The sequence below is a fragment of the Amphiprion ocellaris genome, chromosome 3 (assembly GCF_022539595.1).
Source record: "Amphiprion ocellaris isolate individual 3 ecotype Okinawa chromosome 3, ASM2253959v1, whole genome shotgun sequence".
NCBI lineage: Eukaryota > Metazoa > Chordata > Actinopteri > Pomacentridae > Amphiprion > Amphiprion ocellaris.
In genome coordinates, this window is record NC_072768.1 from 1,142,116 (window position 1) to 1,155,203 (window position 13,088).

The 13,088-nt window shown below is 38.0% G+C and overlaps 3 protein-coding genes across 5 annotated transcripts in view; 2 read left to right on the forward strand and 1 right to left on the reverse strand.

Moving 5' to 3' along the window:
- The window catches only part of zgc:173742 (DNA topoisomerase I, mitochondrial), a 34,447-nt gene extending 26,565 nt beyond the window's left edge, over positions 1 to 7,882 (forward strand). For both annotated transcript variants that reach the window (XM_055008374.1, XM_055008373.1), the window contains 5 exons: positions 3,699 to 3,813; positions 4,858 to 4,985; positions 5,149 to 5,249; positions 5,828 to 5,977; positions 7,198 to 7,882. In XM_055008374.1, coding sequence (XP_054864349.1) covers positions 3,699 to 3,813; positions 4,858 to 4,985; positions 5,149 to 5,249; positions 5,828 to 5,977; positions 7,198 to 7,300 — 597 coding nt within the window. In that variant the 3' untranslated portion in view covers positions 7,301 to 7,882. The remainder of the gene's footprint in view (positions 1 to 3,698; positions 3,814 to 4,857; positions 4,986 to 5,148; positions 5,250 to 5,827; positions 5,978 to 7,197) is intronic.
- Positions 7,367 to 10,299, reverse strand: hsbp1b (heat shock factor binding protein 1b). The gene is made up of 4 exons (XM_023275409.3): positions 10,111 to 10,299; positions 8,888 to 8,954; positions 8,578 to 8,704; positions 7,367 to 8,414 (listed from the first exon to the last, which is right to left on the reverse strand). Exons 1-3 carry the CDS (start codon positions 10,153 to 10,155, stop codon positions 8,583 to 8,585), a joined length of 234 nt encoding a protein of 77 aa, XP_023131177.1. The 5' UTR covers positions 10,156 to 10,299; the 3' UTR covers positions 7,367 to 8,414; positions 8,578 to 8,582.
- A 196-nt stretch (positions 10,300 to 10,495) lies between these two features.
- si:dkey-246g23.2 (solute carrier family 66 member 2) overlaps positions 10,496 to 13,088 on the forward strand; it is a 68,729-nt gene continuing 66,136 nt past the window's right edge. For both annotated transcript variants that reach the window (XM_055008375.1, XM_055008376.1), the window contains exon 1: positions 10,496 to 10,655. The gene's annotated coding sequence lies outside the window, so the exon portion shown is untranslated. The remainder of the gene's footprint in view (positions 10,656 to 13,088) is intronic.

Genomic DNA, 13,088 nt, shown 5'->3' on the forward strand with positions numbered 1-13,088 from the left:
ATGCTTTGTCTGTGTGTGGGTTTGTTTTTTTAGGTTCCTTCTCAAATTGAATTTCCCAACATTGGAGGTTTCATTTGGTACAACGAGCCTTTTTTTTTCTTTTACCCTCTGCAGTCCCTACCCAGATCCCAACATGTCCTTTTTCTTTTTTTCTTCAAGAAAGGTGCGCGCAGCACTGCGCAGCAGCCGGAGCTGTCATTGGCAGGGCAGCTCAAATGAAATTTCGTTGTATATGAAAATGTGCAATGACCAATAAAGATTGATAAACAACAATATCTTTTTCGCCCTAGTCCCGACTTACGACGAAAATCGACTTATGTAGATCCGTAGGAACTGAACTCCCACCCTATTCGAGGAAAGACTCCCTAAACAAAAGGCTACAACAGAAGCTCACAAAGACTCAAATTTGCTTTTTGGATCAAGTTTTCTACCGCTGCAGGCTCAGTGGTGTTCGGATGTCAGTATCCTTGAAACAAACTACTTAATATGATGTGGAATCTCGGCCGTGTTTCAAGGTAAAAGTGTTCCAAATAGCCACACCAGAAGGCTGCATGAAAAGCCTGCCATCATAGAGATGAGAGAGAGGGAGACAAAAATGTACAATTTGAGATGACAGCATACACTTTGTGTCGGGCTGCAGGCTGGTTTCAGAAAAGCTGTTCTTTGGTCGAAGTCGACTGACACTTTAAAGTTACATGAGGTGACTTTCCTTCCACCTGCTTAGTCTTATATTTTCAGTTTGGTCAAAAAGAAAACCCCAAGTGGAAATAGAAAAATGTTTTTGTGTGAGAAAATGTTTATATTTGGTTGGAAACAGGCTAATAAATCAGGACAGATATGATGCATGACTTAAACATCCCCTGAAGCTTCTTTCTGCTGGAGAGACCAGAAAAAATGGGAACAAAAACACTGGATGCACGCATAAATGTCATATTAACAGCATGTTTCGTACAGTGTTTTTCACCTGACATACTGTTATGGTTTAGTAGCACCTTACTGTTAACCCTCGTGTCGTCCTGCGGGTCAAAGTTGACCCGGTTTAAAGTTTCAAAATATGGAGAAAAAAATAAATATTTTCACAGTGAAACTTCTGATGTCCACATTTTCATCATTTTTGGGAAATCTTTGAACATTTTTTGGTGGAAAAAAAAATGTTAAAAATGTTTCTTAAGAACATTCACAAAAAAATCAACCAAAATCCAGCAAAATTTGCTGGATTTTGGTTTTCTACCGCTGCAGGCTCAGATTTGGGATTTTTAAAAAAAAAAAAAACTTTTAAGGGAAACTTTTAAGGAATTATTGGAATTTTCTTCCTGAACGTTTTGCAAATTTTCAAAAATTTGGGGAACTTTTTTGCTGAATTTTTGGATTTTTTTCAGACAAGGAAACTATTTTTTTGGTGCCTGTAAATGAAGACAACAGGAGGGTTAAATTAGCGCCACCAGCTGTTTCTCTTTATAATCCACCATTTTTATTTTCAGCAAAATGATGATTATGTGAGTGAAGGCGGACACGTGGGACGTAGTTATGAGACGGGTTTAAATCAAATTCTTAAAATTCAGTTGGGTTGTTTGACAGTAGGCATGGCTGAGCGATGACGGTACAACATCATTAAAGTGTGTTATATCCTGGTCCAGATCCAGCTCAGGAGCTCGTTCACTCCCTTCTGTCCCACTCCAACCTGCCTCTGCCGACAAAAAGCCTCGCTGAAATGCAGGTTAGAGTTGGCAAAAATGGCACACAGTAGCTCAAAACGGCTGAGAATGGTGGGGTAATGTGGCATTCAGCACTGGAACATGTCATTTTACTGTTTCAGAGAGCGATGTTGCTCATCAATATAAGATTGACTGTGCTTTTTCTTAGCATGGACACACACTGCAGGCATATACACCATGTTAAAGTGCTCCTCTCTGGAGTTACAGAATTACTGTAACGTAACTCTGTTTCCATCTAATCCACCGTAGTTATCTGCTGTGTTTTGTAATCCCTGTGTGAGCTTCTTTATTTGGTGTATTTCATTGTCTTCCCTCCTCTCTATTGTATCCCTTGAGTTTTTTTTTTGTTGCATTGAAGAGAGACAGAACGCACAAATTGGATCTGGCAAACAATGAAGAGCAGATGATCGTAGCTGCTTGAGAATGGCAACAGTCAATATTTCTGCCTGGCATTAGCCGCCGTTAGCAGGATGTTAATGAGGAGGTCCAGCGTGTTGCATCCTGTATTAGAGATAGGAAATTAGAGCGGCAGTAATGGCATGTTGCAGTAATGCCGTAGGAGATGACAGGGATGATGAACACACACTGATTGGTGCACACACACCACACACAGGTACCAGGGGAACTGGGGTGTGTAGCTGTCCCCCCTCAGACTCCTTAGCATTGCAGGGACAGAGTTAGGAAGCTCATCAGCAAGGCGTGCACGGAGCCACAGCCTGTACCTGCACATGTGTATACCTGTCTACATACCTGCTCTCTAGCACATGCATGCACATGTACAGATGAAAACACAGCATCTCTCTGTTTAACCCTCGTGTCGTCCTGCGGGTCAAAATTCACCCATTTTAAAGTTTGAAAATGTGGAAAAAATATAGATTTTCACAGTCAAACTTCTGATGTCCACATTTTCAGCATTTCTGGGAAATTTCTGAACATTTTTTTGGTGGAAAAAAAAATGTTAAAAAAATGTTTCTTAAGAACATTTGCAAAAAAGAAATCATCCAAAATCCAGTGAATTTCACTGGATTTTGGTAGATTTTTATGTGAATGTCAAAGAAAATATTAGAAGTTTTACTGATATATATGGAATCACTTTAGATATTTTTAGATTTTTTTGGAAGATTTTTATTCATTTTTTGAAAATATTTACAATTTTTTTGCCAAATCTGGGGGATTTATATATATATATATATATATATATATATATATATATATATATATATATATATATATATATATATATATATATATATATAAAAACTTTTAAGGGAAATTTTTAAGGAAATATTGGAATTTTCTTCCTGAAGGATTTGCAAATTTTCAGAAATTTGGGGATTTTTTTTGCAGAATTTTTTGGATTTTTTCAGACAAGGAAACAGTTTTTTTTGGTGCCTGTAAATGAAGACAACAGGAGGGTTAATAGGCTCCTGATGCAGGTCTGTGGACAGCAGGTCCTGATCTGGTCTGATTAGTCCAGACTCATCATTACTGTGGGCTTCATCACAATAATTCCTTCTTTTGTTAGAGCCCTTCTGAATGCTTTCAGGTAAAGTTAGAAATGAACGTGTTGCCTTTTCCAAGTCGTATCAGTGTGTGTGCAGGGAGCATTGGTTTGTTTCGCTTTCTAACCAGTGTGTGTTTATACACTGTCAGCTGGGTTCCATCACTGCTGTTCTGTTGAAACACTGGAGCTAATTTAAAAAAAAAAAAAATCACACCAACTCTACTTTACTATAACACCTAAAGAAACGTCAGAGGATAAACAGTGCTGTGATCTGTTTTAATCTAATGGATGCTGATGATAGTGATTCAGAGATGGTATTTTATGTGTTTTATTTGTCATGTTGTCTTATCGATGCTTTAAATGCTTCAGTGTCACGATGCCACAGCACCACCCAGTGGTGAAGAGCATGTATTGATGTAGTTGGACGGATGATGTTGTGATGATGGTGTGTTCTCTTTGTCCCTGTACTTCTCTTGCAGACGGCCATGCTGAACAAACATCTGAGTTCTCTGATGCCTGGTCTGACGGCCAAAGTGTTCAGGACGTATAACGCCTCCATCACCCTGCAGCAACAGCTCAAAGAGCTCAGCAACAGTAACTCACACACATTCACCACACTGAAAAAATACAATATACCACACATAGGGTGTTTATATTCCTCAGCTGCTTAAATTCTGAAGTCCAAGGAGTTCAACATGTGGCCCGTGGGCCAAAAGCGGTCCTCCAGAGGGTCAGATCCGGCCCTCAAAGGGTAGAAATTCCAGAGAAGACATTAACTGCAGATTGTAAATTAGTAAAACTATAAATTTGAAATCATTTCTAGACCATGACAAGTTGTTTTGATCAGAAAGTAAAATATTAGATTGTTCATTGTTCTTTTGTCATTTTGTCTCATTTTTGTCATTGTGTGTCTCGTTTTTGTAGTATATTTTATGTGAATGATAAACTGAGGCATAATGTTGAAATTGAATTTATTTTTCTTAAGAAAATTCGTGTTGTTCGTAATATTTTATAGAAAGATAATTCCTTAAATATGAACATTTTCAGAATGTACTTTTTTACACTAAAACAAAGGAAAACATTGTAAAAATCGTGGTTATTTACAGGTTATTTTATCAGTCGGACTCCTGTCGTTGTGTCTTTACCTGACTTTTCAGGTCACGGAGTCTCAGGATAAAACTTGAGATTTGTTTTCAGTTTTCTTGGTTCAGGATAGACTGACATCAGTCAGCTTTCTCAGTTATGGCAGGAGTACATTATCAGTGCACCCGGTACTGTGCATCTCTGCCTCTCTTATCAGCGTCCCATTGGCTGCCACTGCCTCCATTCCTCATTCAGAGATAGAAGTGTCATAGTCCTCTCAGCTCTGGATGCAGCAGAGAGCCAATATGCAGACTGACGTGTGTGTTGTCTGAACCCCAGGAGGAACAGATGAAGCTAATGGGGATCTGAATAAATGAAATGAATGTAACTGTGTGAGTGTGTGTTGAAGGTTGAGATTTTGTGCAGTAATAACATGAGGAATGCCAGCAGGAGCTTATCTTTTTACATTTCTGTGCCTTGGTTTTGGTTTGTCATGTGTTCCCAGTTGGATTTTCTTGTTTAAAATACAAATTGCTGATCTGTCACCCTCCAAAGAGTCCGACAACGTGGCAGAGAAGCTGCTGTCCTACAACAGGGCCAACAGAGCAGTTGCTATTCTCTGTAACCACCAGCGGGCGCCGCCAAAGACCTTTGACCAGTCTATGACCAACCTTCAGGGCAAGGTGAGGGCAGTTCGACTGTCTTTACACAATAATTCATCACATCACAAAGGTTTTCATCGACAGAAACCAAGAAACACATCATTCCTGTCGCTCCTACAGCCCAGTCATTAATATTTTGACTTCAACTTATATACGAACATCTGTCCTCATGTGGTCCCCTCAGATTGATGCCAGAAAGGAGCAGCTATCCCTCGCTAAGACGGAGCTGAAAGAAGCCAAGAAGGAGGCCAAGAAAAAAGGCAACTCAGACCCCAAGCTGCAGACGTAAGTGTCACTGAAGTGGAAAATAAAAACCGCAATGAAAGCAATTAGGAGCGATAGGTAGCAATCTGAAACCGCTTATCTGACTGAATCACAAGCTGCACACTCACCTGTAGAGAGACACCCTGCTGGTTCAGGTGCCTCTTAACAACAGGTAGAACAGCTTCAGTGTGAATAATAGAGCTTCATGAAATAGAAGGTGTTGAAGGTGAAATTATGGTAGTTGTGCCCAGAGCTCTCCTGGTATCTTAAGATGATCTTTGCTACTATTAAGTCTCACATTGCTGCACAATGAGACATCCACATAAGAACTACTGACTGAATGCCAGACAAAATCTTTTTATTGAAGTTATATGTGGCCAAACTTGGAGTCTTTACAAGCCTTGCGGTGCATTTGACCTCTACTTATCGCCCCTAGCAGCTAGACTAAATGTTTTAAATCTTATTTTATGATTTATAATGAATGTGTGAAAAATTCACATTAAGATTCCTTCAAATTGCAGGTTGTTGTTTCTTAAATTCTCCCCTAGAATCGACTGCTTTGCTCTGTTATATCCACCTTTGCGTTTATTTTCTGTCAGGGTGGTGAAACGAAAGAAAGCAGCGGTGAAGCGCTGTGAGGAGCAGCTGCTGAAGATGGAGGTCCAGGCAACAGACCGAGAGGAGAACAAGCAGATCGCTCTGGGTACCTCAAAGCTCAACTACCTGGATCCACGTATCAGTGTGGCCTGGTGAGTAAACAGGAACATGAACACTCATATGTGCTTATACTTACTGGTTACCATGAACCTCCTGCTGAGGCCGGAATCACTAGGAGGAAGTTCTGTTATTCAGGCTTAAAGGTGGAGTCATTCTGCAGACATATGCTGGTTAGCAAATCTAAATACTTAGCATGAGCCAGGTTTAGCATCCTTCTTATGCCTTTTCTGTCTTCTTCTTTCTCTTATTGTTTACGAGCATGAATGTTCACAGGACACTGCACTAGTGTTGTGTGAATCGGACAGAGGTGCTTCACCCTCGTGTCGTCCTGCGGGTCAAATTAACCCGTTTTAAAGTTTGAAAATGTAGGGAAAAAATATATTTTCACAGTGTAACTTCTGATGAACACATTTTCAACATTTTTGGGAAATCTTTGAACATTTTTTGGTGGGAAAAAAGAAATGTTAAAAATGTTTCTTAAGAACATTCACATAAAAAACAACCAAAATCCAGTGAATTTTGCTGGATTTCGGTAGATTTTTATGTGAATGTTCTTGAATTTAAAAAATTTGAATTTTTACTGATATATATATATAGAATCACTCTAGATATTTTTAGGATTTCTTTGGAAGATTTTTACTCATTTTTTGAAAATATTTACAAGAGTTTTCTTGCCAAATTTGGGGTAATTTTTTATTTTTTTTAAAAAACTTTTAAGGGAAACTTTTAAGGAATTCTTGGAATTTTCTTCCTGAGGGTTTTGCAAATTTTCAGAAATTTGGAGACTTCTTTTGCTGAATTTTTGGATTTTTTTCAGTTTTTGTCTGATTTTTGTCATTTTGATCATACAGTAAAATCCTCTGTGGTTCAGTTCCGGATGACTAAATGTTGTGTTCCTTTGTAGACACTCTGTGTTCTGGAAGTTGTGATGTGGAAATGATGCATTGAGGAATAATGTTGATGAAACTGAACTTATTTCTTAATAAATTTCAGGTTGTTCATAATGTTTTGTGAATAGATAATGCCTTAATTGTGAACATTTATGTTTTTATGCTGTGGAACCTGAACTAAGATGAGTTTGACTCCCCTGGTTTAAAAGCTAACTTGAGTCAGAACACAGAAGTGACTGTAGGTTTTGTCTGTGCTCATGTTCTCCATCCGTTCATCTGTTTGTTTCTCCATGAATTTATTTTTTTGAATTTTGATTTGAACCTTAATAGGTTAAATGTATTATTTGCCCCTGTTTGTTCAGGTGTAAGAACATGGAGGTACCTGTAGAGAAAATCTACAATAAAACCCAACGGGATAAATTCGCCTGGGCCATCGACATGACAGAGGCAGACTTTGAGTTCTAACTTTAAACTTCCAAACCTCCCATCTCACCGGCTGGTTACCGAGACGCAATTAAGGAAACATCCACGTCATAGTAGATACAGTACTTTAATATTGCATTTTTAGTATGTTCATAGACTACTGATGTACCTCAGATCGTGTAAAACACCATCCACCTCTGCCCTCGTGTTGTTTTCTTCACTTCTGTTCATTTCTGTTTGGTGCTTTTGGCACTTTATTTTGGAGATTGTTGTTAGTTGCTTTGTTTGCACATTTTGTTTGCAATAATTTGAATAAAGGTTCCTGAAATGCAGTGAAGTGACAGATGTGGGTACAATTTGTCAAAACACATCTCGTTGTAAAAGCTTCATTCCACACAGACGTCAGAATAAGTGACATTATAGAAGATTAATTTCTGTCAGCCTAGTTGACCTTAAAGTAGAATACCAAAATGTGAATTCAGCACATTATAAACAAGGCAGACCAAAAACCATGCAACACCGAGACGTTCTAGATAATTTTCATCATAAAATACAGTTCTGGCTTGAAAAAATAAATACAGAAAAACACTGTGAGCACCTCAGAGTTGGTTGTATTTTTAAAAATTCACTCAGCACCTGGCCAGATATTTATTCTGTCAGACATGACAAACAGCAGTGTATTAAATAGCTTTAGCAGAAGAGTATCAGAATTGGAATGCATCCCACACCTTTGTAGTCACAGTGCTGTTTGTCAAACACTGCAAGCTTCAGATCTTCACTGTGCCCATGTTGGTAGGGAGGGAGGTTCTACTGGCCGTTAGCCTGTGGGTTTTACCCCTCAGGACGGGCTGGGGCAAATCTGTCCCCGTCAGCCGTCGTCACCTCCAGGGATTTCAGGTGAAACAACCTCCAGGTCAAATCCACAATCTGCATTCCTTCACGTTTTAAGTTCTGAAAGGGCATATCACACTATCCTAACTTACAAATAACGCTCAACTTTTCAAGTCATTACATAACTGTAACCGTTTCACAATATTCAATATATAAAAAAGCATTTCACACAACGACACACCAAATCAATAGAAGTAAATTTCAGATTGGAAAAGTCTGCTGCTCCTGAATATAGGACCGACTTCACACCAGGTTGTTTGGGAACCTGTGGGACAGACATGAAAAAAAATTCCACATTTTAGTGCAGCTCAATCAGAGACGGAAGATAAATTCATAAATCTTCAACATTTGCCACATTTATGGGAAACTGATGCTAATGTGAAACCCTGGAGGGAGAAATCTAGATGGGCCTAAAACTTCCTTCTCACCTTCATTATGATCCTTGACCCTCTTTAGCTTTCTCCGGCGGCGCTTCAATCTCTTCAACACCAGCCTGGGTCATCAGGTCAGCGATGTTTTTCTCCAAATCATCGATACGTGTGCTCATCTCATCAAGTGGAGGATTGGTTAAGGCACAGAATTATAATATTTAGATTATAAAAGGAAACTGCAAGAAACTACCACTAAGGCATCAACTTAATATACAATTAGATTAAAACTTGACTAAAACTGATCGCTTTAATGCATTAAATCCATGTAAAACTGATCGGTGGCTTTTTATTTGATCGTATAGGATATTCCTCCCGATGATCTGGTCTGACATTGTCTGGAACTTGTCCTGCATCTGCTGCAGCAGCGTCTGGACCTGAAAAAAACAAGTAGAAATACTGTAAGTGACAGTAAAGTTGGAGAACAATAGATCAACTAAAAATAGAGGCCATACATCAGATTTATAGGTTGAATGTCTGGAGTTGAACATGTAAGCCCTACCAGTCGATATTCAGTATTAAAAATACTTCTGGCGCTGACAAACAGCATCCCTCCAGCTCTTAAGCCTCTGGTCTATGGAGGCTTTTTAAAAATGCACAACAATGGTAATCGGCTTGTTTCCTTGCCAACAATGGAGAAGCTTGGAAGCCACAGAAGATGAATTTGATTCACTGTAACAGGCTTATCTGTGCAGCAATGAACGACAATATATTAATTTAATTCTGCATGTGTATTTCCTGCCCTTTACAGAGTGCAGCTCTATGACAGAGGCTTCCAGAGTGTTTTCTGTACCCCAAGACACCAGTCAACAGGTTAATTTTAAGATTTATTTGTTTATTCATTAATGCAGTGGCATCCTTGACAATAGTTTCCACTGAATTTAAGTTGAGATGCACCCTAATCTCAAGGTGGTTTCATGATAAAATGGGGGTAAAATAGGATCATTGACAAGAAAAAGATCTGGAGGGTTATCAAATTAAACTTTAAACAACAAGTTCTGTGAATTTATGACCAAAACAAACACTATAAACTACCAGAGGGTGATGATGTTGGTTCTGAGAGGGCGACTGAAGCTTTAAAAACACGCTCATCTCCATGACAACACTCTGAAACATGACCTCAGCTATCCTGAATTATCAGCTAACACTATTTATACAGTGAATTATACAGATTCTGTGAGTGAAGCTGCACATTATCCACTGGACCGGACACTGAGAGTAGAACTGCTATTAGCGCTAGTACAGAAAAATCACGTCAGGGTTTGGCTGTGACGCGGTTAGCTCGGCTGTGATTTGATGATGTCATTACACCATTACATAACGTCATGAAGAAAAGTCAAGACATTCTGGCTTCATTAAAGCAGCTTCAAGTCACCTCCGAAGTGTATTTATGGCATTAAACATAAAACAAGAAGCATGAAACGCCACGCACGCGCGGGCTAAACTTTGCTAGCTAACGGTAGCTTAGCATCGTTAGCACCGCTAGCTAACGGAGCTAGCGTTAGCTTAGCCTGCATCACGATCACGACTCACCACGTTGGTCAGGTCCTGCACCGACTTGGGGTCCGTCTCGGCCATGTCTTAGTGGAAATGATTATCTGTCCCTAAATAGTCCTAAAACTCGGAAAGCGATTCAAGCGAGTGTTGAGCTGCGAGGTTCGGAGTACACAGTCACCACCCCACCGCACAGTCAGCTGGACCACAACACTGAGGGAAATCTCGCGAGAGTTCCGTCACGGCGCTAGGAAACATGGAACGTGGAGTTTTAAATAACCCACAGAAATGTAGTTTTATTTTTATCCCTTTATGGTCACATAAAAAGCCTGGCGCATTTTTTTTTTCATTTCCTGCACCGCATTTACCGGCCTTCACGTCCAAGCACGGGATTTGTAATAAAAATATTTTTTTTTAAAAAACGGGAAATGCATATGTGTGTGTGCCCGTATGCGCGCACACGCCTCTCCTCCTCTGAACGAGCTGGGATTTGAAAGTTGGAGCTGCCAGGGAACCCCGTGTGTGTTTGGACGCTGTGTTGTTTTCTTTCACACACTCGTAAGGAAAGTGAATGAAGGCGACTGGTGAGTAAAAACAGGAAGTTTACCAAAAAAATGCAGCGTTTACAAAATGTGAAATGTTGACTTCTGCCTTTAAATCCTGATGAGGAGCGATACAGCAGCAGCAGTGTGCGTGCAGGGAGCGTGCTTTTTATAACTGTTATCACTCTCACCTAAAAATACAGACTTTTTCTGATAGTTTTGCAGAAATGATTACCTTCAAAGTAGTTATTTCGACCTTTTATCCATTTAATTGCAGTGCAACCATGCGTTTTCTTTGTGTTCTTACTGTAGTTGCTGTAACGTTCGCCCAGTAGCCCTAAATTGATGTGTTGAAGTTGAGGCATGTTGGCCCAACCCCATGGAGCTATGCCTTCTTACATAACAGCCTGTTCTGTTAGAGGTGGCCCAACACACACAGGAAATCACGGTGATGGTTTACTTCCACCTTGACAGAGAAAGACATTGTTAAATTCCTGAATAATATTTAACTTTTGCAAACCTGTAAAACATTTTTATGCAGTGTGTTCAAAGGCTGCATTCACTCCTGACATGGAGACATAAACTGGGCATTTAAATACCTGACTGGTGAGATCTTATCTGGAATGTTGTCATCCTCATGTCCTTAGAAATAAGTTAATCCTCCTGTTGTTTTCATTTACCAAAAAATATTGTTTCCTTGTCTGAAAAAAAAATTTCAAATATTCTGCAAAAAAATTCCCCAAATTTCTGAAAATTTGCAAAACCTTCAGGAAGAAAATTCCAATAATTCCTTAAAGTTTCCTTTAAAAGTTTTATTTAAAAAAAAAAAAAAAAACAAAGTTGGCAAGAAAATTCATGTAAATGAGTAAAAGTCTTCCCCCACAAATCCTAAAAATATCTAAAGTGATATTTTTTTCCCACATTTTCAATCTTTAAATTTGCAAAACCTTCAGGAAGAAAATTCCAATAATTCCTTAAAAGTTTCTCTTATATATTAATAAATATAAGACCATATATCCAGATATTTACAAGCTATAAAGGAATATGTAAACACAGTAGTGCCAAAGTGAGAATTGCTAGATGATGATACAGTGCAAAAAGCAAAGAAAACCCCGTTGTTAGTGCAAAAAGTCGTGCACAGGATGCAATAAAAATGCCAAAGTTAGGGAGCCTGTTGATTCAGTTCCTATTTTGTCATGTCTAGTCCTTCTTAATGTGTTGACCGAATGTTAACCGGCTCTCTAAGCTGCTCCAAGTGGTTCGTCAGCTGACACTGGTTACCATTATGGAAACACTGGAGTGCATATTTAAGCTTCTGGCCTCCTGTTTCTCAGATTTGACAGAGGAAGTCATTCTAGCATTACAGCGGGTGGAATCTTACAAATCCTCTAGAATCACACTCCACTGACTCCCTGCACTGTTTGCTCAGAACGTGTCGGTCATGGTTTTGTGTACACAGCAACACACCGGCTCCTGCATGAAACAGAAAACTCTCATGGCATTTCCATTTCTCAAGGAGCTGCAGTGTATTGCCCTGACTGACATGAGATCAGCCAGTATTTCAGTACTCTGAGAAAAGCATTAATTAATATGAACACTACGTGAGGTACCACTGTGTTTTAAGGATTTAAATGAAAAGCTGAGCTAGCTGTGATGCAGACAGGACAGCCTGGGAACAGTTTTAACCCTGTAAGACCCACATCTAGAAAAAAAATGAGCAATAAAGTGAAATAAAACAAAAAATATAAACAATAAAAACAATAATATATAAACTGAAATCTGGGGGAAAAAAAGAGCAATAAAAAATATAAATAAAACAAAAAAATCGAAATAATAATATTAATAATAAAAATGAGCAATAAAAATAAAGCAAAATAAAACAAACATATTAATAATTATAATATATAAACCCAAATCTAGAAAAAAGAATCTTTATTGTCATTGTGTTTCCACACAGCAAAATTATGATTGGTGACTCCCAGCTATAGATAAAAAATAGAAAATGGCACAATATATACAAATAAAATAAATTTTTTTTTAAATCTTCAAAAATGTAAATATGTAAACAGAGTTAGTGCACATGAGCAGTAGGGTGAGTGTAAAGTGCAGTCCAATCAAACAAAAAATGGAATTGAAAACATATAAATAATAATATATAAACTCAAATCTAGAAAAAATGAACGATAATAATAAAATAATAATAATGATAATTTTAATAATAAAATGAGCAATAAAAATAAAATAAAGCAATAAATATATATAATAATAATACTAATAATATATAAACCCAAATGTAGAAAAAAGCAATACAACTCAAATTAAATAAAAAAATATAAGTAATAATAATAATAAAATGAGCAATAAAACTAAAACAAAATAAATATTATAATAATAATAATATATAACTCAAGTCTTGAAAGAAATGAGCAATAAAACTAAAATTAAATGTAAAAATTATAAATAATAATAATGATA